Source organism: Dunckerocampus dactyliophorus, chromosome 15 (assembly GCF_027744805.1).
Source record: "Dunckerocampus dactyliophorus isolate RoL2022-P2 chromosome 15, RoL_Ddac_1.1, whole genome shotgun sequence".
NCBI lineage: Eukaryota > Metazoa > Chordata > Actinopteri > Syngnathiformes > Syngnathidae > Dunckerocampus > Dunckerocampus dactyliophorus.
In genome coordinates, this window is record NC_072833.1 from 21,058,965 (window position 1) to 21,081,539 (window position 22,575).

The window sequence follows — 22,575 nt, forward strand, 5'->3', positions numbered from 1 at the left end:
TAAGCAATAACTGTTAGATTTAGTCACTGCAAGCCAGCAGAAGGTGCTATCCCCTCAAATCTCATGTATGTGGTGTAGCATCTTATCCCCTGCATGGGGAATGTGGTTTGGTGCTGCTGAGATGTAATTAATTGTTGGGCAGTTACAGGCAAAATGAAAAAAGTAATTCATTTGGCCTCAGCAGGTGTTTAAAGCACTTTTTAGGTGGTTTGGTGCATATTTGGTTCATTGTTGGGCAGTTTTGGCCTATGTTCATAAATACACTCTATTTGGTCTGAAACGCATTTTTAAGCAATAACTGTTAGATTTAGTCACTGCAATCCAGCAGAAGGTGCGATCGGCTGAAATCTCATGTATGTGGTGTAGCTTCTTACCCTCTGCATGGTGAATGTGGTTTGGTGCTGCTAGGATGTATTGTTGGGCAGTTTTGACCAATGTTCATAAATGCACTCTACTCGGTCTGAAACGCGTCTTTACTGTAAAATCACAGATATAAAAATTTGCAGATTTAGTACTCTTTCAAACCACTAGAATAATGCATAAAGTAAATAATCATTCGTTACCCGAAAACCTCATACAGTATTTCTCAGAGAGGAGAAATTTGATATTAGGGGAAAATTAAACTTAAAACACTTATATGCGAGAACAACACTGAAAACCCACAGCATTTCTGTATGTGGAATTAAATTACGGAACGGATAAGCAAGGAACTCAATGTACAGAGATGAGCAAATTCAAAAAACAATCCAAGCAGTTGATGTTTGCTAAATACAAGACAGAAGAGTTTTGATCATCACAGTGATTGTTCTGTCATGCCTGTTTTTTTGTTTTTACCGTTATTTATTATTACACTGATTATTATATAAAATATGATATGGAATGCAGGAAGTGAATAACATGCACTGTACTTGATGTGGAATGGATGGGGGGTAGGATTAAATAAGCCTTGCTTCTTCCTACTCCTTTTCAACATGTGGAACTGTGAAAGGATGATTCATGAGATGTATTTCATTGTAACCTTCATGTTCAAATAAACTAAACCAAACCAAACCATTTACTACAAATATGGCATCAATTTCAAGTACATTTCCAGGATGAAAGTGTCACAACAGGCTGCTGCAACAGCAAGGGAATGAAAGTATACATAATTAACACAATAAATGGAAACGAAAAAAACGGAAAATTAATTTCCACAAGATTCAGATGAACTGAATGATAGTTCTATGGCTTGTTTTGTCTGAGGTTGAAAATAAAGAAAGCTACATTGTAACATCCGCCTTGCTGTTCTTTTGAACCCACTCATATACAAAACAGCACAGAATGGAAGTTCTCAGGTTTTGGACAGGTGTGATACTTCAGTGTGCAAATGTGATGGCGCTAACAGAGGTCCAAGTAATTGCTCAGGTCATTTGTATGTATGCTTAAGAAATTGATCAAAAGATGATACTTGAGCTTGCTAAATGCTTAGTTACGTTGCATGTAATAAAGTTACAGAATGCAATAAAGAGTTGTAAAAGATGATGTGTGACATTTTATACGATATTATTTCCATCACAGAATAAAATATAGCTGCAAGAATCCATCCATTTCCCTCTGCTTATCCGGGTCCGGGTCATGGGGGCAGTAGTGAATCAATAGTGGCTTCAATAGTGAAGCCCAGACTTCCCGGTCCCCGGCCACCTCCTCCAGCTCCACCGGGAGGACACCAAGGTGTTCCCAGGCCAGCTGTGAGACATAATCCCTCCTGTATGTCCTAGGTTTGCCCCGGAGCCTTCTCCCGGCTGGGCATGCCCGGAACACCTCACCAGGGAGGCGTCCGGGAGGCATCCGGACTAGATGCCCGAGCCACCTCAACTGGCTCCTCTCGATGTGAAGGAGCAAGAACTCTGTTTCCTAATCACTCCAGAATATAGTATAATATAAATGGACAAAAAAAAAACTTAAATGATTTTCCTTCAAATTTAATTGTGAATAAGTCACACAAGACTGTTGATATAAGCAATTGCTACAGCCATGGTTCATTTTCAATTCAAGATGGATGTTTTTTATGCGGCACAAAATAGTCATCAATGATGTCCAGTGATCCAGAGGGAAATCTTTTTTTCCCCTTTATTACATGACCATGTTGTTCTTTTTCATCACAGTCCAGATTCGTAACACTTCCTCGTGTATTGATTTGCACATGCAGAGAATCTGTGGTCTCATCAGTCAGTTGCACATCATTTTCATCCTCTGACGAATCAAGTATATGTACCGTGTTTGTAACCAAGTCATCAGTTAGTTTGTTGGCTTTGTGTGCAACATTCTTACAGCCCACACCTGTTTGCATTTGTTCCACTTTTGTTGTGCTTTTGTGCTCAATATGCTGTCCGATTTGAGAATCTTCATCCTCAGAACACAGTGGCACTGTCCTTTCCAGCAAATGCTTCGACACAGTCAAATAATTGTGTTCCGATGAAGAAGAGTAATCACAACTGTCTTCAGTTTCACAACTGTCAAGATCAACGTACAGCAGTCCCTCCTTTTGAAATGCATCTTTCCTCTCATCTATGTCATCCTCAAGTACTTCAAAATGGTCAGCAAATTTCATAGAGTTCACCTGTTGATATAGTTCAGATGAATCATAGATCTCTAAACAAGAAGCAGAGGGGGATAATAAAGGTTCTAGAGGTGGTGCTGGTCCACCTTGCTGTCTAGTCTCTTTCATTGCACATTTGTCAATCATGACAAAGTCATGTTGTTCTTTTGGGGGTTCATATTTAAGGGACAAAATGTGTAGAGGAATAACATAAAAGGCATTGTCTTCCTGCTCCTCAAGTTGACATTTCCTTGGCGAAACAGACTGATGAATTTGTCTTACCTCCTCAATCTCACCTGAAATGATCATCTGTACTTTGGCTCCATCCTGTCTGTAGGTGTCACTGTTTAATAGTGACATGTTTGGTTCAGTTGGCGATGGGATCCCAAATGTAGGACTTTCATCATCACTTATGTCCTCATACTGTGACTTTTCGCAACATATTTTGAGTATTTCTCCGTCATCATCTGAAATGTCATCATACTGTGGATCCTTTATCATTTGAATAAGGGACGTCTCCTCACTTTTACTTTCAAATACGGTGTTTGTGACTTTGACTGGTAACACATTTGGCTTGGTATAAGCAACTTGACAACGTTCTGGTTTACTGCTCACATTTGACCAAACAGGCTTATTTTCATTTTGTAGTAAGCTATTGTTGACCATGAAACCAGAGGAATGCTTTGTGACTTCAACCATTGGACAGTCTTCTTGATTCTGTGTGTTAGTCGTAGCGACTTCCATCCTAATTGGGGGACATTCTGTGGATGTAAAGAGATGACTGTTAGTATGCTAGTATCTTAAGTTCAGTACACACGTTAGTTGGCCCATTTAGAACCTGATTCCCCACTTCCTATTCAAATGAACACAGGTCTGATTATCTGATTCCTCTTAAGGAAAACTGCACTTTTGGAATTTTGCCCATCTACAATCCTTATGTGAGATATGTCAAATATTATTTATGGCACATGCCTTGATTGATTTATGACCCCTTCTTGATGACATGCCCCACCCCCCTCAGTTTATGATGGTAAAGGTCAAAGGTCACATTCAATTTCCACATTCCATAAGATCAAAGGGGTTAGGCTAGTATAAAAGGCCATCTGTTTGAAGTGACGTCATAAAACAAACAATAATCACACCTGCATGACGGAGATCAAAGCATCAGGGAGCGGACATCTGAGAGCCATAAAACATGAAAGGGGTTAGGAAACAAAGGATCTGGAAGTCATAAAACAAACAACCAAACAATCATAAAATTAGAATCATGCCCACGCTACCACATTCCCATTTAAACAATACAAACCAGTAAAGCGCGAAGAGTCAAAACATTGTATCCTTAGCTACCACAACTTTTACAACTATAATCAATATTTATTGTTTTTAAAAGACCAAATTTATGATGTGCTTTTACAAAAAACATTCCATCATTAGCTACCACGTTTCTATGGCAGCTATTTTGTTAAAAAATTATATTGTGTTAAAAAATATCATGATTACCTGTCAGCCGTCCATCCACCTGCCTTGTTTCTCCAAGAGCAAAGTAGAAATGCCCCATCTAGGCCACTCCCCCCAACCAGCCGATCAATTATTGTTGAAAAAACAGGTATCAGCTTGACGTGCGTGCGTGTGCGTGTGTGTGTGTTTTACTCTGACCACGGACAATGTAGCATGTAGGGACATGCCCTATTTTTTAAAAAAGTCTAACGTCATCACAACGTCAGAGGTTGGGGGCCGTGTAGGACCGCACTCAGTAAATAAAACACATCTCCAGTGTTCGCACCCCACACAAGATACAACCCGTCGTAAAGCTGCGGATCATGGACAAATCAACACCCAAGGGAATAATCAGTGAAACACCGGTCTCTATTTACCATAGGGACTGTGATGACATCACAAAAACTCCACGCAAAACAGTCATGTGTTTACAGCGAGTGCAAAAGCCTCCATTTCAGCTTTGAAGTACATACTATATAAGAAAAACAGAAATTACCTCGGATGTTGAAAGGATGTCTACATCCTCCCACCATGTCTGCTTCAATGTTGATCAAGTCTTGCAGGAAAAAAAACAATGTACATTGCACTCAGTGAGGACAACGTTTTATTTGTATTCCTTCTTTTTACGTCTATTTTATTGATTTATTTCCAAACGCAGTATCAGTATACTGCAAATGCTCAAATACATGAATGTACTATATTCTATTTATTTATTTCCAAACGCAGTACCAGTATACAGCAAGTACTCAAATACAAGAATGTACTATATTCTGTTTATTGTATTTATTTATTTCCAAACGCAGTACCAGTACACTGCAAGTGCTCAAATACAAGAATGTATTATATTCTTCCGAACGTATTCGTTTATTTTCTAAATTAAGACTCACCAAGCAGGAGTAGATTTCAGATTCACCGTCTTAGATTTATTCCAGCAATGTGACAGAAACAAAAGACAAATAACACCCTTGAGAATGGAGACAGTCTTGACATCAGAAGGGGTTGCTCAGCTCAAGAGGGTCTCTCCCCCTCAGCCTTTGTCCCCCCTTATCTAGTCTTTGTGAAGCTTTGATCAACAGGGCTCCTCTTGGAACTTCTTCTCCTAGCTTGTTTGTCGTGAACAAACATCCTGTCTCGGTTCCATTCGGTGTGACTTCTCTCGCGAGTCCATCCTGACCGCATCCCCATTTGGTCTGATTTCTTATGTTAAAGTGTATTGCATTGTGACGTCGTCCTCTGAGCATGATGTATTCAACTTGTAGAGCTTTCCTCACACAGCCATGCTATCCCTGCAGTGTCTTATCTTTTAATCAGCACTCTAGTGTTATGAATGACTAAAGGAAGGTAGACTTACAACTTGCAACCATTTGGTTTGGTTTGGTTTGGTTTGGTTTAGTTTATTTGAACATGAAGGTTACAATGGAATACATCTCATGAATCATTCTTTGACAGTTCCACATGTCCAAAAGGAGTAGGAAGAAGCAAAGCTTATTTAATCCTACCCCCCATCCATTCTACATCTAGTACAGTACATGTAGTTCACTTCCTGCATTCCATGTCATGTTTTCTGTCATAGTCAGGATAATACATAATAGATAATGGTAAGACAGCCCTCCCAAAAAAAAAACAACAAAAAAAATTAAATATATATATACATATGCATTAATAATAATAATAATAATAACAATAATAAATAAATAAATAAAGAACAATTTTTTTATAAACAAAAAAATAATAAATCTGATGATACGACTATAAAGTCGATCATAGACCTGCGGCCTAGGGTGTCCTGTTGCCATGTACACTTATGGACATCCTTATGTTCGAACATGGTGTTTGTGATGGACAAACTGTGGTTCGCACAGAAGTCCAACAACATCACACCGCACGGGTCGGAGATCGGGGAGGCCGTTCCTCCCAATCACGCCCCTCCAGGTCACACTGTCATTGCCCACATGGGCGTTGAAGTCTCCCAGCAAAACGACGGAGTCACCAGTTGGGGTGCCCTCCAGCACCCCTCTGATGGACTCCAGGAAGGCTGGGTACTCTGAACTGCCGTTCGGCGCGTACGCACAAACGACAGTCAGGACCCTTTCCCCAACCCAGGGGCGTAGGGAAATGACCCTCTCGTTCACTGGGGATGACTCCAACACGGAAGCACCGGGCCGGGGGGCTATTAATAAGCCCACACCAGCTCGCCGCCTCTCCCCTGCAGCAACTCCAGAGTAGAACAAGGTCCAGCCCCTCTCAAGGAGTTTGGATCTAGAACCCAAACTGTGGGTCGAGGTGAGTCCGACTATATCTAGTCGGAATGTCTCAACCGCTCTCACCCGTGGGGCCCGGCCGGGCTCAGCCCGAACAAGTCACACGGGATCTCCTCCCCGTAGACCCACCACCTGCGGGGGCAAGCATAAGGGTCCGGTGCATTGCGCTTTGGGCGGCGGTTGAGGGCGGGCGCCTATGCGACCTGGTCTATACATGTGTGTGTATATACTGTATATATATACACTGTATATATACACACACACATACAGTCAAACCTGTCTTAGCGACCACCTTTATAGAACGGCCAACTGCCTATAGCGGCCACTGAAAAATCCCCCGCAGAAAATTTACATGTTATAGACACTGTGTATAGCAGTCACCTGTCTAACGTGGCCAGCGGCCACCCATTTTGTCTCCCTTGGTCAGTATCTGACCGCATATAGCGGCCTAATTACTGACTCAAGTAGAAGCTTCATGCACGAAAAAGTTTCGTTTTTCAATTTTTAATTACTGAGTCCTAGCTCAGTCACAATCATTCAATAGATCCACACAAACTGTCAGTTGTTCCACATAAAAAAGCCGTCTTCTTTTGAGCTTGCTATTTCCTGGTCAAACATGTAACTTTAAGAGGATTTGCACCAAAACATTACCAAAAAGTAGGCTGGGAACAGGACGTGCTCCCAGCGACGCTACAATACAATACAATACTGCCTGCACGCTAAAACACTTTTTAAAATGCTTTTTAAAAAGGCAGCGGGAGCAAAACCGAGTTCGGTTGTGCTCAATTGAAGCATTTTAGAATGTACTCACGTTATTTTGGATCAATCCTCATCCACAAATCCATCAAAGTCCTCATCTTCTGTATTCGACACAAAAAAAAGCCGTCTTCTCCATTCGCTACTACAGTGGAATTTTCAGCTCCGAAACGTAGTAAGGGCGACCTGACTCCAACAAAGAAGGAAACTTCTCCTGTTGCTTCTGCCAACTTTATTTATTGAACGCGGCCACCAGACAGCAGCTCAGAACACACACACACGTCTCGTGTATCCTTCCTGCTTGCCCACAAGCCAAAGGTTAAACAAGCCCCACTACATAGCTGTCCAGGCAATGCCTGTAACAAGTGACACCGTTTATTTCCTGGTGTGAGACAATGTGCACTGGTCAATACTGTAATGCCGCTTGTTGTGGGGAAGGAGAGACTCACGTGGCTGATGCACTTTAATCGCTTTATTAACAGCGGAGAACACTGCAGGACTTTACATCCACACTGACTGGCGTCCTGCTCGGGACGCCCACCATCACTTCCTGATGAACTAAAGCTGTAATGTTTAAATATTAAAATATTTAAAACAAGCGTAAGACATTACTAGCACAGCTTTGTTCTGTGGGTGGTGGAGATTAACAAGCCTAGTAGTGCTGTACAACTTTTATCCGCAGTCCTACAGTGCCCTTTACTGGTCAACATTTTTTTTTTCTCTACTGGTCAACATTCAAACTGGACGCCAACCTGTCTATAGCGGCCACTTTTGCCGTTTCCCTTCAGTGTTTTTATATATATATATACAGTCAAACCTGTCTATAGCGGCCACTGAAGGGAAACGGCAAAAGTGGCAGCTATAGACAGGTGGCCGCTATAGACAGGTTGGCAGCCATTTTGAATTTGTGCACACACATATTAACATGTATTCACAAAAAGACTGCCACAAAACCAAGAGACATAGGGGAAAACGTTCTGTTGACACATAAACAGGTAGGTAAATCTAGATAACAGCTCCGGTGAGGAAACTAGTAATATCAATAACAACAATGAACCAGCGCCGCACATTCGACGGCGCTGGCCTTTTATCTGCCACAAATGTCAATTGACCGCAGCTGCGCGGCCACGAGGCATGAAGCGGCTGCCTCTTCCTCCCCGGAGAAGGCACAGCCCGCCAAATAAGAGCGCAGGACAGGGGACGCTCGCTCCTGTCCAGCAGAACGTCACAAATTTCCATCTTTGATTTTTTTTTTAAACACGATTTTAAAAGCAAGAAATAAAAATTTTTGTGAACTAGCCTGAGGATATATGTACAGGATACGCGTGAAGCAGTCATAAATGGGTGTGTGCGTGAACAACTGAGTGCGGAGGAGGTGCGAAGATCGTCGTAAACTAACAATACCATCGCTCCTTTCTTATTGAATGGGCTTCTCATCTCTAATTAGTCGGCAATTAAGTGATATTTTAGATGTTTTATTCAGGTGTTTTGGCTATTTTAGAATCTATTCACGGCATTGCAAAGTGGGAAGATTACCGTTTTGGCCGTCATTGAATCTTTTCAGGGCGGCATTGCAAAATAAGAAGACGGCTTTTTTATGTCAAACTGACCAAGGGACGGCAACCTGTCTACAAGTATAGAGGCCACCTGTCTATAGCGGCCACTTTTGCAGACTCCCTCGAGTGGCCGCTATAGACAAGTTTGACTGTACATTAAAACAATGGCTACAAAATGGGTGGCCGCTGGCCGCGTTAGACAGGTGACCGCTATACACAGGGTCAATAACACGTAAATTTTCTGCGGAGGATTTTTCAGTGGCTGCTATAGGCAGGTGGCCATTCTATACAGGTGGCCGCTAAGACAGGTTTCACTGTATACATATATACATACATACAGTGGTATGAACAAGTATCTGAACCTTTTGGAATTTCTCACATTTCTGCATAAAATCACCATCAAATGTGATCTGATCTTTGTCAAAATCACACAGATGAAAAAAACAGTGTCTGCTTTAACTAAAACCACCCAAACATTTATATGTTTTCGTATTTTAATGACAATAGCATGCAAACAATGACAAAAGGGGGAGGAATAAGTAACTGAACCATAACATTTAATATTTTGTGGCCCCCCCTTTGGCAGCAATAACTTTAACCAGACACTTCCTGTAGCTGCAGATCAGTCTGGCACATCGATCAGGACTAATCTTGGCCCATTCTTCTCTACAAAACTGCTGTAGTTCAGTCAGATTCCTGGGATGTCTGGCATGAATCGCTGTCTTGAGGTCATGCCACATGGGGTTCAAGTCTGGACTTTGACTTGGCCACTCCAGAACGTGTATTTTGTTCTTCTGAAACCATTCTGAAGTTGATTTACCACTGTGTTTTGGATCATTGTTTGTTGCAGCATCCATCCTCTTTTTAGCTTCAACTGTCTGACAGACGGCCTCAGGTTTTCCTGCAAAACATCCTGATAAACTTTTGAATTCATTTTTCCATTAATGATTGCAAATTGTCCAGGCCCTGAGGCAGCAGAACAGCCCCAAAACATGATGCACCCTCCACCATGCTCCACGGTGGTGATGAGGTGTTGATGTTGGTGAGCTGTTACATTTTTCCTCCACACATGACGTTGCGTGTTCCTCCCAAACAATTCAACTTTGGTTTCATCAGTCCACAAAATATTTTGCCAAAACTTCTGTGGAGTGTCCAAGTGCCTTTTTGCGAACATTAAACGAGCAACAATGTTTTTTTTGTTTTTTTTTTTTAGACAGCAGTGGCTTCCTCCGTGGAGTCCTCCTATGAACACCATTCTTGGCCATTGTTTTAATGTACAGTCAAACTTGTCTATAGCGGCCACTCGAGGGAGTCTGCAAAAGTGGCCGCTATAGACAGGTGGCCTCTATACTTGTAGACAGATTGCCGTCCAGTTTGAATGTTGACCAGTAGAGGAAAAAAAACAAAAAAAGGGAAAAAAATAATAATAATGTTGACGAGTAGAGGGCACTGCGGACTGCGGATAAAAGTTGTACAGCACTACTAGGCTTGTTATTATCATGGTTCATGGTTTTAATTCATCCTGAACATGCATGAGTCAAACAGTAGCACATCACATAGTACAATTCACAATTTTGCGTGTCCAAAAAGGAGTAGGAAGAAGCAAAGCTTATTTAATCCTACCCCTCATTAGTTTCACATCAGTTGCAATACATTTATTCACCTCTTGTTCTTCCAAGTGTACTTTGTAGGTCTGCATGACATCGTAGTGCAATCATAGCCAAGGTTTTTACTTACTAAAAGGAAGCTAGAGGCTTAATAATAACTGATAGAATATATCCACGACCCACAGAACAAAGCTGTGCTAGTAATGTCTTATGCTTGTTTTTTATATTTTACTTTTATTTTACTTTTTGACGAGTGTCATTACAGCTTTAGTTCATCAGGAAGTGACGGGAAGTGACGGTGGGCGTCCTGAGCAGGAGAGCTAGGCTCAGTGCTAGCTGTGAGTGTCGAGAGAGTTGGGAAGTGTGTTTATGTTGGCGTGGATGTAAAGTCCTGCAGTGTTCTCCGCTGTTAATAAAATGATTAAAGTGCATCGGCGACGTGAGTCTCTCCTTCCCCACAACAAGCGGCATTACTGTATTGACCAGTGCACATTGTCTCACACCAGGAAATAAACGGTGTCACTTGTTACAGCCATTGGCTGGACAGCTATGTAGTGGGGTTTGTTTAACCTTTGCCTTGTGGGCAAGCAGGAAGGAGAGACGATTCTGAGAGATGTGTGTGTGTTCTGAGCTGCTATCTGGTGGCCGCGTTAAATAAATAAAGTTGGCAGAAGCAACAGGAGAAGTTTCCTTCTTTGCTTCGGAGCTGAATAACACTGACAAGTTAACAGACTAGTAGCGAGCGGAAAAGAAGACGGCTTTTTTTGTGTCGAATACAGAAGATGAGGACTTTGATGGATTTGTGGATGAGGATTGATCAAAAATAACGTGAGTACATTCTAAAATACTTCAATTAAGTACAACCGAACTCAGTTTTGCTCCCGCTGCCGCATGCATGCTAGCGTTTTTTTTTTTTTTTATTGTAGCGTCGCTGGGAGCACATCCTGTTCCCAGCCTACTTTGCGGTAATGTTTTGGTGCAAATGCTCTTAAAGTTACATGTTTGACCAGGAAATAGCAAGCTCAAAAGAAGACGGCTTTTTTATGTGGAACAACTGACAGTTTGTGTGGATCTTGTGAATGATTGTGACTGAGCTCGGACTCAGTAATTAAAGTCTACACACGACGGCTTCATTGATTGAAAAACGAAACTTTTTCGTGCATGAAGCTTCTACTTGAGTCGTTAATTTGGCCGCTATATGCGGTCAGATATTGACCAAGGGAGACAAAATGGGTGGCCGCTGGCCGCTTTGGACAGGTGACTGCTATACACAGGGTCAATAACATATAAATTTGCTGCGGGGGATTTTTCAGTGGCTGCTATAGGCAGGTGGCCGTTCTATAAAGGTGGCCGCTAAGACAGGTTTGACTGTAGTTGATGTGTTCACAGAGATATTGGACTGTGCTAGTGATTTCTGTAAGTCTTTAGCAGACACTCGAGGGTTCTTTTTTACCTCTCTGAGTATTCTGCGCTGAACTCTTGGCGTCATCTTTGGTGGACGGCCACTCCTTGGGAGAGAAGCAACAGTGCCAAACTCTCTCCATTTGAAGACAACTTCTCTGACTGTCGATTGATGAACATCCAGACTTTTAGAGATGGTTTTGTATCCTTTCCCAGCTTTATACAAATCAACAATTCTTGATCGCAGGTCTTCAGACAGCTCTTTTGAGCGAGCCATGGTGCATGTATTCGTCAAATGTGTAACTGAAGTAGCACACCATAGTGCATCATATCAGTACCTCTGTAGGATTTCATACAGAATGCACGGGTAGCATGCATATTGTGTAATTACCAACCCCTTGAACGCAATGTTCGAACTATAATAAAAATGAAAAAATTATGAAAGAAGTAATAGATAGGTCAAAAATGAATAGTACACATATGTACTAACTAACTGTGATTAAAAAAGACACAGTGAAAATAATAAATAGAACTCATACAAAACATCATATCTGGACAGCTGTGGACAACTAGACAATGAATAACAATAATAACAACCTCTAACCAATCTCTCCGGGTGCATTAAATGACTAATATATATATATATATATATATATATATATATATATATATATATATATATATATATGGTGATAATACATATAATATTGGTCATATGTAAACATAAAGTATGTACAGTATTTGCATCCCCTTTAGGGGATAATGTAATGTCAAATGTATGCATCAGGACAATTAGGTTTGCTAATAACCAACATTCACACTTTTCAATCAAGACATTCCTTTGTAGGAAAGGCTTTCAGAAGGACACATACCTAACAAAGTCACTATCGTTTTAGATAAACTTTATATGTTCTAGACTTTGTATTTTTATTAACAGAGCCCAAATGGTTGCAAGTTGTAAGTCTACCTTCCTTTAGACATTCATAACACTAGAGTGCTGATTAAAAGATAAGACACTGCAGGGATAGCATGGCTGTGTGAGGAAAGCTCTACAAGTTGAATACATCATGCTCAGAGGACGACGTCACAATGCAATACACTTTAGCATAAGAAATCAGACCAAATGGGGATGCGGTCAGGATGGACTCCCGAGAGAAGTCACACCGAATGGAACCGAGACAGGATGTTTGTTCACGACAAACAAGCTAGGAGAAGAAGTTCCAAGAGGAGCCCTGTTGATCAAAGCTCTACAAAGACTAGATAAGGGGGGACAAAGGCTGAGGGGGAGAGACCCTCTTGAGCTGAGCAACCCCTTCTGATGTCAAGACTGTCTCCATTCTCAAGGGTGTTATTTGTCTTTTGTTTCTGTCACTCACATTACTGGAATAAATCTAAGACGGTGAATATATATTCTACTCCGTCATATACGTTCGGAAGAATATAATACATTCTTGTATTTGAGCACTTGCAGTGTACTGGTACTGCGTTTGGAAATAAATAAATAAGTACAATAAACAGAATATAGTACATTCTTGTATTTGAGTACTTGCTGTATACTGGTACTGCGTTTGGAAATAAATAAATAGAATATAGTACATTCATGTATTTGAGCATTTGCAGTATACTGATACTGCGTTTGGAAATAAATCAATAAAATAGACGTAAAAAGAAGGAATACAAATAAAACGTTGTCCTCACTGAGTGCAATGTACATTGTTTTTTTTCCTGCAAGACTTGATCAACATTGAAGCAGACATGGTGGGAGGATGTAGACATCCTTTCAACATCCGAGGTAATTTCTGTTTTTCTTATATAGTATGTACTTCAAAGCTGAAATGGAGGCTTTTGCACTCGCTGTAAACACATGACTGTTTTGCGTGGAGTTTTTCTGACGTCATCACAGTCCCTATGGTAAATAGAGACCGGTGTTTCACTGATTATTCCCTTGGGTGTTGATTTGTCCATGATCCAAATTTTCTACCGCAGCTTTACAACGGGTTGTATCATGTGTGGAGTGCGAACACTGGAGATGTGTTTTATTTACCGAGTCCGGTCCTACACGGCCCCCAACCTCTGACGTTGTGATGACGTTAGACTTTTTTAAAAAATAGGGCATGTCCCTACATGCTACATTGTCCGTGGTCAGAGTAAAACACACACACCCACACACGCACACGCACGCACGTCAAGCTGATACCTCTGTTTTTTCAACAATAATTGTATCGGCTGGTTGGGGGGAGTGGCCTAGATGGGGTATTTCTACTTTGCTCTTGGAGAAACAAGGCTGGTGGATGGACGGCTGACAGGTAATCATGATATTTTTTAACACAATATAATCTTTAACAAAATAGCTGCCATAGAAACCTGGTAGCTAAGGATGTAATGATTTTTGTAAAAGCACATCATAAATTTGGTCTTTTAAAAACAATAAATATAGACTATAGTTGTAAAAGTATTAAATTGGGTGGACTAAAATACAAGAAAGTGGTAAAAAAAGAGTTTGCAATTTACTGTCTTCGCGCTTTACTGGTTTGTATTGTTTAAATGGGAATGTGGTAGCTAAGGATGCATTGTTTTGACTGTTTTAGCGCTTTACTGGTTTGTATTATTTAAATGGAAAAACTACATTTTTGAGACACTGCCAGACACACAGAAAGGCTGGAGGGGGCGGTATTCGGACCCAGTCACACATGCTGAGACACACTCAGATAAGGCTGGAGGACGTCTTGGGGGCCGGGGGTTGGAGGGGGGTAGTTAGGAGAGGAGGGGTATGGGATTGGGGCTTCCCCCACCCGTAGCTGGAAGAAAATACAGTCACGTGGGCATGATTCTAATTTTATGATTGTTTGTTTTATGACTTCCAGATCCTTTGTTTCCTTACCCCTTTCATGTTTTATGGCTTCCAGATGTCCGCTTCCTGATGCTTTGATCTCTGTCACGCAGGTGTGACTTTATTGTTTTATTGTTTGTTTGTTTGTTTTATGACGTCCCTTCAATCAGATGGCCGTTTAATAACAGCCAAACCCTTTTGGTCTTAGGGTTTTATAGCACTATGGAATGTGACCTGTGACCTTTACCAGCATAAACAAAGGGGGGTTGGGGTGGGTGGGGCAGGGGGAGGGGCATTTCATTAAGAAGGGGTGATAAATAAATCAAGGCAGGTGCTATAAATACCTTTTTGATACAAAATAGACTATTTCTCTAGATTATTATATTTAGTAGATTATTTCTCTGACATGAACACGTCTTTCTCTTTTCTGTGCGTTCTAAAGATACAAAAACAGATAAAAAAGACAGAGCTAAGAATGCACATAATGTACAAAATAACATAAGCCTTCTGGAAAAAAAATCCAAAAAGCGCCAACAACGCTCCATTTACATATAATGTGACGTGCATATTAAGCAGCATTATTATTATTATTACCATTGTTATGCCGATCGAACTACATTACTGCCATATTGACAGCTTGCCACACGGCGACTAGCTTCACCACACACACTCCCACAGCGCGTCATTTTATTTTTGAGTTTGGAAAAGTAAATGCTAGGTGTAGGCGTTCGTTTCTATGTTGCTATGCGGAATCAATGCGCCCAGGAAGGAAGTTCCATCCATCCATGTCACTACATGCTATGTACATGTATATAAAACCTTGTTGGAGGATTTTGGAGGTGTTTTAATAGCGGCCTTTGTCGGCTGCATAGGTCTGTCCCATTTTGTGCAGTATTGAGCTGTCTCTTTTATCTGTTTTTATATCTTTAGAAAGCACAGAAAAGAGAAAGACATGTTCATGTGATAAGGATTGTGGATGGGCAAAATTCCCCAAAAAAAGTGCAGTTTTCCTTTAAAGGGTGACAAAAGTAAATTTATACAGTATTAGAATTGTCACACTACATGGTGTAACGAAGGACTGCAGCTGGAAATACATTCAGTACTTTTATTAAACAACTAATGGCTTTATAATATCATGGCTTTATAATATAATATCCTATATTAATCTTAATTGTAAAACATTCTATTTCTGTTTCCTGCAACAACAAAAAAGTGTCAAAACTGTTGACCAATTACTGGACTCTCAATCATTCCCAAGCAGAGTTATTTGTTTCACCTATGTACCGGCTAATTATAATCTTTCACATCTTTTGATAACGTAAAGAAAAACATTGTGCGTAGAGACTTTTTCTTCCTCAAATTCTCACCCCAAATTTACTATTCAATGATTTTTTTTAAAGAAGTATGAAAATGCAATTGCAATCTACTGGTAGGTAATTCTCAGATAAACAACATTGTCGAATGAAAAATAATAATATTGATGTAGCATACAGAAAAAATGACTTTCATGTTTACATCCATCCATCTATCTTCTTCAGCTTATCCGAGGTCGGGTCGCCGGGGCAGCAGCCTAAACAGGGAAGCCCAGGTTTCCCTCTCCCCAGCTACTTCGTCCAGCTCCTCCTGGTGGAACCTGAGGCGTTCCCAGGCCAGTTTGTCAGGGGTGACCCTACCAGGGGTATAAAAGCCCCTTACAACTTAGCTCCTAGGATCATCGGGACATGCAAACTCCTCCACCACGATAAGGTGGTAGCTCAGGGAAGAGATTTTCGAGTTACAAGAATGTTTAAACTGTAATTTTGGTATAAATTGTGCTTCTTGGTGCTCACTGTAAACTGGAGCCTGTTTACTCTGCTCCACTCGACGGGAGCAACAGCTTGTTAGTTAACGCCGGAAATGTGGCGTTTTCTGAACTTTTTTCCTGTTATGATGGACAATCTTAGTCATAGTGTTTTCTGAAATACATATTTTAACGATTGCCATATGCGGGAATGGCGCATTAATGTGGTATTTTTGCTCTGGTTTTACATTACTTTTAGTTACGAGATCCAGCCGGTCCAAGTCACCTCACACATCCCTGACACGATACGATACGATACTCTCCGATATGAACACTACTCTGTCCTTTACTCTGTCGCCGAATGCCTCGCCTTTTCGTCCGCTTTAAGGCACTGTCCCTGACTACAGTGTAAATGGGGTATTACGTCATGGGGAGGGCTTTTCGCTAGTCTGGACAAGCCAGCGTGCGCGTACAAAATGTATTTAAAACCCGCCCGTTCATAAGGTGGATTGTCAAGTGAATGGCAGACCAAATGGGACTCGATTTTACTGTGTACCGTTACATCCTCAGTGACTATGTACCGAAATAAGTGTAATCCTATTTGGACTTGGGATGTATTTCACCAGCCTTTCCTTTCACCTCATTCAAGCTTTTCTTTTTTCAATGTGTGCAACTCCCAACAGTCAAGTGCTCAACATTTGTCCAAAGTGATGTACCTTTGTGAGTGGTTGCAGAGCCATGAATATTGTCGTTCCGAGTCCTAAAGGAGGCGAGCTTTTCAGCAATCAGGGTTTGTATTTGGTTATCTGTCGGTGGCTCTGTTCCTCCAGTTGACAAAGGTCCACATGTTGATAGTGGTGGAGAATACATCTGTTGCCCACAAACAATTGAATGAGCATAGTCTAGATTTTGTCCACAATCTAAAGCAGATGGTAAGATATTTTTTGAATGGGCTCTTGTATAGAAATTAGCATAGGTCTTCTCTGATGAAAATGGTGCATTTAATAAGGATTTGAAATCTGCACTGACCACATGTGATGTCATCGGCAGTAGGCGAGGTCGCTGATGAAGTCTAATTCCTGGGTTTGCTTTGCTCGCAGTCTGCTTCTGTTGACGGCTGACTGGGTAACTGTCTTCACAGTGCCTCTGAGACGGAGAAGAGACTATTTTGGGCTTCCCAAAACACTGATTTGCTTCATTAGTCAGCAGTCCTTTTTCAGGGTGAACCACTCAATCACATATAATATTACTCTTTCAAGTTGATGAGAGTGGAGTAATATTGTGTAGTTGGAGTGCAGGACAGGCCTTTTCTTGAATGTTTCAACATCCAGGTCGCATTGCTAAGAAAGCAGCCTTCTGTGTGACTTCCATTAAATCTGTAAAAAAAAAAAAAAAAAAAAAGATGGGGAAAATTAGCTGATGTTCTATCACAAATAGGGATGTCCCGATCCGATCTTCAGGATGGGGATCGGCTGCCGATTCGCTGTATTTGTGAAGATTGGATAATATCGGCTTCCGCCACGACATCGGGCCGATCTGGTTGCCGTATCACGTTCGTAACTCTGAGCCACACTCCAACATGGTAGGTGCAGTAATGCGCCTCAAAGCTGGTTGCCACTCGACTCGCGCCACCCTCAAGAAGAAGAAAACTCAACACCACCATGTAGACATTGATGTATTGAATCAATAAATGGAAGGATTTTTGATGAGTGCTTCGCCTGACTGACTGGAAGCATTTCTTGCCAACACGCTGTTTATATAGAGGTAAAGCGGACGTGACTGAGGACAGCATGCGGACGTTAAACGGGGAAGGGTTGGCGTAAAAGAGGACAACAAAAGGCATGCCCCCAGTAGGTGGTACATAGCGCCAGTATGTGCATTGTGCAAAACAACATCGGTTTGGCTAATGACCTTCGAAAATGGCACCTACAAAGAGACATATGGCATATGAAGCACAGTTTAAACTGCAAACTATCAGTTATGCGGAGGAACATGGGAATCGAGCCGCCACAAGAGAATTCAAGATCAACGAAACGGCGCCATCTAAATCACTCTTTAGAGGACAGCGAGGTAAAGATTTTGGCCAAAGAAAACAGATGGTTTGAAAGAGGAGTAAAAAGGAAGCTATTTTTGTCAAACAACAGAACCCATCATTGAATCGGAATGGTGGTTTGAGGTTTAATTTGGACCCTGTGTTCAGCAGGTTACCGAGACCAAAACCCACAGCTCTTAGTCATGCAAATGAGGTGGAGCCAGGGCCGAGCCAAAACAATAGATGCTAACGAGCCAGTATCAGAGTCGTTCATACCCAACTACAGGGAGCTACACTTCCCTTTGTTCGGAGGTGCTAATGGTAGGAGAGGATTAGACCACAACTCCTCCCAGTCTTAGTGTAAGGAACCAATAGCAGGAGGGCATTGGCACACCAATTCCGCCCGCTCTTACTGTATTTAAGGCCTAGGCTACCAGAACTTGTTAGTTTGCTGACGAAGCTCTTCGGCTGAGGAGCGAAACGTCCGACACCTTCTTCACAGAAGTACAGATGACGTCTCAAGAAGCCTTTCCCTCGTTGGACAACTCCTGTACGACTGAGAGCCTACACAGATACTTATGTACTACAAATACGTAAACGGACAGGATGGAGTTACGTAGTATTGTATGTGGACATAATGCACATTTTATTTTATTAGCAAATGTTAACATTTATGCTTTTACATGACTGTTGTTAATGTGATTTTGTGTTTTCTGTTCAGAACATTCCGGGAGTAAATTGATTCACAAGACAAATTGAAGGACAACAGACCATGCACAAAGAAATGGATAATAGAAATGTATATACACTTACAGCTTTGGAGGAACTTTTTTTTTTAACAATACTCATTGATAATGTGCTGAAGTACTGTTGATGTCATGCATTTCCTCTGCCATAATAGCAAAGAATCAAGAAATTATGCTACCGCTGTTGATCTATTCCACTTAATATCAATACAATTAAAGTACTAACGTTTATAACATAATAACAAGTGCTATATTGTAAGGACAAAGGATTATTTATTGTTAGAAAATCTGTCTGGGCATTTATAGAAAAAAAGCATGCTGGAGCCTATCCCAGCTGACTTTGGGCAACTGGCAGAGTACACCCTGGACATCCAATCGCAGGGCACATAGACAAACAAACATTCACACTCACATTCATGCCTATGGACAATTTAGAGTCGGCAATTAACCTAACATGCATGTTTTTGAATGTGGGAGGAAACCGGATTACCCGGAGAAAACCCACGCACGCACGGCGAGAACATGCCAACTCCACGCCAGAAATGCCCATGGGAGAATCGAACCCAGGTCTTCCTGATCTCCAGACTGTTACTGTGTTGGCCAACATGCTAACCACTAGACCAACGTGTAAAATATATGCACTAGTTGAGTAGGAGTGTGTGGTGTTGCTGTAACAACAACGAGGACCATGATGACTTGTGTCTTTCTGGGACATCTTCTAGAGCAGTGGTCCACAACCTTTTTGGACCCACGGGCCGGCTCGTGTTCCCACAAATCTCCGCGGACCGGGTGGTGGTGGGGTGGTTCGTATAGTGATGTAATTTATCTAATTTAGTATGTATTGTGTAAAGCAAAGACAGGAACAACATCAAATTAAAAGCACAAAGTGAATACAGACCCACCATCCACCACTATAAGCTTGGAATTTGTTTTTCAGAGAGAAGATCATAGCGCCGCTGCTTGATGTGTGTGGTAACAGCCAGTGTGCTAGCATGAATTAACTTGATGCTGTGCACATAACAAATATACACAATAGCATCACACGTATTAACATCATTAAACTTTACCGTTATGCATTTCCAGAGTATCTGTGACGGTCATGTGCTGCTGCGCCTCGCTCTCTCTATCTCTCTCTCTCACAGCTGGGCGCACAGCAGGAGCAGGGACAACTGGACACACCGGCAGTTAATCATCCTCCCTCCTACTTATACCTGAGTAGGAGCAGCTGTGAGACGCCGGTTCCTTCCTTGCTGCTGGTCAGAGCATTCACGGCATCTCCACTCTAGCATTCCCAAGTTTCGGCGTCTCTACAGCTGGGTGCTCCAGTTGTCCCCTTGTTCTGCCTTTTGCATAGTTTATGTTGTGTGGACACCCTTTTTCCTGGAGTTCCGCTACCCACGGACTCCAGCGCTTTCTGTTGGCTCCCGCCTAAGACTATTAAAAGAACTGTCATCACTCACCTTGCTGCTGCAATTTGTGGTCCACCGCGCACTCACGCATAACAGTATCAGCATTTCAAAGCAAATATGAAGTGAAAGAAAAATGATAAAAATGCAGTATAGTTGACAATCTGTGCAGAGTGGGAGAGGGCTAGTGCACGTACAATGGTGCGTTCAAGGACTGTCAAACAAAGTGGTTCACTCGCAACAAACAAACATGCAAAAACTTATAACTATATTATTTTTTTAACAAAAATAATGGCCCATATTTCCAAAATCGATCTGTATTTACTTAAAATTGCATTTAGTTATTTACAAAAGTATTTTTTTGTATGTGTATTTTTTTTATCATTGCGCCCGAAAGGTTTCCTTGGCCCAGTTCGGCCCCGCCCACGGACCGTTACTGGGCCACGGCCCTGTGGTTGGGGACCCCTGATCTAGAGTATAGCCCGCGTGTTTGTGAGGGTTTATGTCCAGCAAGTAAGTTTGCAAAGATGACTGCCTATCAGTGTGCTACCAAGACGTTTATATATTTTTTATATATATATATTTATATGAAAATTCACAAACTTCTATCGACAAATGAGATCCTCTATAAACTAATGCATAACTATTAAAATAAGAATAGTTAAGAAATGGTTTGACTTGGCTAATGAAGAGAATCGTGAACCCTCCAGTTAAGATATAAATGAATAATAATGATAAATAAAAAAAAATAACTTGTAGATAGCCAAACAACCTATTAATACTAAAAATCTATATATGAAGGCAATTTTAAAGCACCCTCATTGACAAGTGCTGTACAAATGGGATGACTAGCTCGAAGCAATGAAGTAATATTATCATGATTTAAAATGCAAGGTTTCGCACTGAACTATTGCTATTGTCTTTCCAGCAACGCATAATCACAAAATAAATATAAAACAACTTTGGCTCCATTATTTAGTTTATCCATCTTTTTTTCTCTACTTTGCAGACACGGGTGTGATCACGTGACAAAACTAATTTATTGTGGCTGAATTTGCATCAATTTGTTTTTTTTTATTTTATTAAATTTAGTTGACATTGTTGAGCAATATCTGAATTTGCACATTCCTATTTTATACATTTGTCTATTTGACGTCGATATTAAAAAATTAGAATAATACATCAGAAGTCAATCGCCAGGCACTTTTTCTGAATAGTTAGGCCTTGTCAAGTAATTATTGAAGGAAACCTTTCCATTTGACTTGAGTCATATTATTCTAAAGTAACAGTACTCTTATTTAAGTACAAATTTTAGCTACTCTACCCACCTCTGAGCATATCAAGACATGTAAAGATATGTGTTGATACTGTATGTTTTTTGGAAGCAGCCATCTCGATACCCCCGCCAACTGCTGAGTGGCGTCATTGATTCTCAAATTAGATATAACTTCTTCAAAGCGCTGGCGGAGTTAATCATGACGACAATGTCCAAACTTGTTTACTTCGTCGTGTACCTCCGTCCAATGGTTCGGGATCATTGAATCGAAATAGCAGCTTGAAAACTTAGCAGCTGTCACGCAACAAACATCACTGAGTAGCGATACGATGGTGTTACGCTAACAGCTTGTTAAATAGGTTATTGAAAATGAACTGACAACATTAATAGCACAACCAAAGTTGTACATACCACTTACCATCTGGCGTTTGGAACCAAAATCATCTTACTTCTGTTGATGTCCAATATACTCAAACGTAAGTTTTTTTTTTAAAACCAGGAAGTTTGTAACTCTCTTCGTTTGGTGGTTGGTGTTTTGAATCCAAGAACATCGGTGAAACCGGAAAAACAAATAGAAATGCTAAATCTGTTCCGCAGCCTGTCCACTTAGCTACCGATTTCTAGTGCGCATGTACAAAATACATCATTTCCGCCCCATTCCCTAAAAAAACTTTATTGATATTTTTTACTTGAACTTACAAACAAACATATTGGAATGCCTTGCGATCAAGTACAGAGCATATCAACATGAGCCTATTAGTCTTCTTATATTACAATATTTGCTGGAGCAATAAACATTCTGAGGCATCAATCAAGTGCATTAAAACACTTGTTTTATTATAAAAAAGA

The 22,575-nt window shown here is 41.0% G+C and overlaps 1 protein-coding gene across 4 annotated transcripts; it reads right to left on the reverse strand.

Annotated features, from left to right (window-relative positions):
- Window positions 1-472: 472 nt before the first annotated feature.
- LOC129168184 (uncharacterized) lies at window positions 473-22,343 on the reverse strand. 4 transcript variants are annotated; one of them, XM_054753162.1, is made up of 5 exons: window positions 22,145-22,343; window positions 17,517-17,642; window positions 17,296-17,412; window positions 16,983-17,136; window positions 473-3,339 (listed from the first exon to the last, which is right to left on the reverse strand). In XM_054753162.1, the coding sequence occupies exons 3-5, from the start codon at window positions 17,308-17,310 to the stop codon at window positions 2,030-2,032; spliced, it is 1,479 nt and encodes a 492-aa protein (XP_054609137.1). In that variant the 5' UTR covers window positions 17,311-17,412; window positions 17,517-17,642; window positions 22,145-22,343; the 3' UTR covers window positions 473-2,029. The 4 variants fall into 4 exon arrangements, with proteins under 4 accessions (XP_054609137.1, XP_054609138.1, XP_054609139.1 ...); XM_054753163.1 differs by adding an exon at window positions 3,721-3,757 and having other exon boundaries at window positions 17,296-17,642; XM_054753164.1 differs by adding an exon at window positions 3,721-3,799 and having other exon boundaries at window positions 17,296-17,642.
- Window positions 22,344-22,575: the final 232 nt, after the last annotated feature.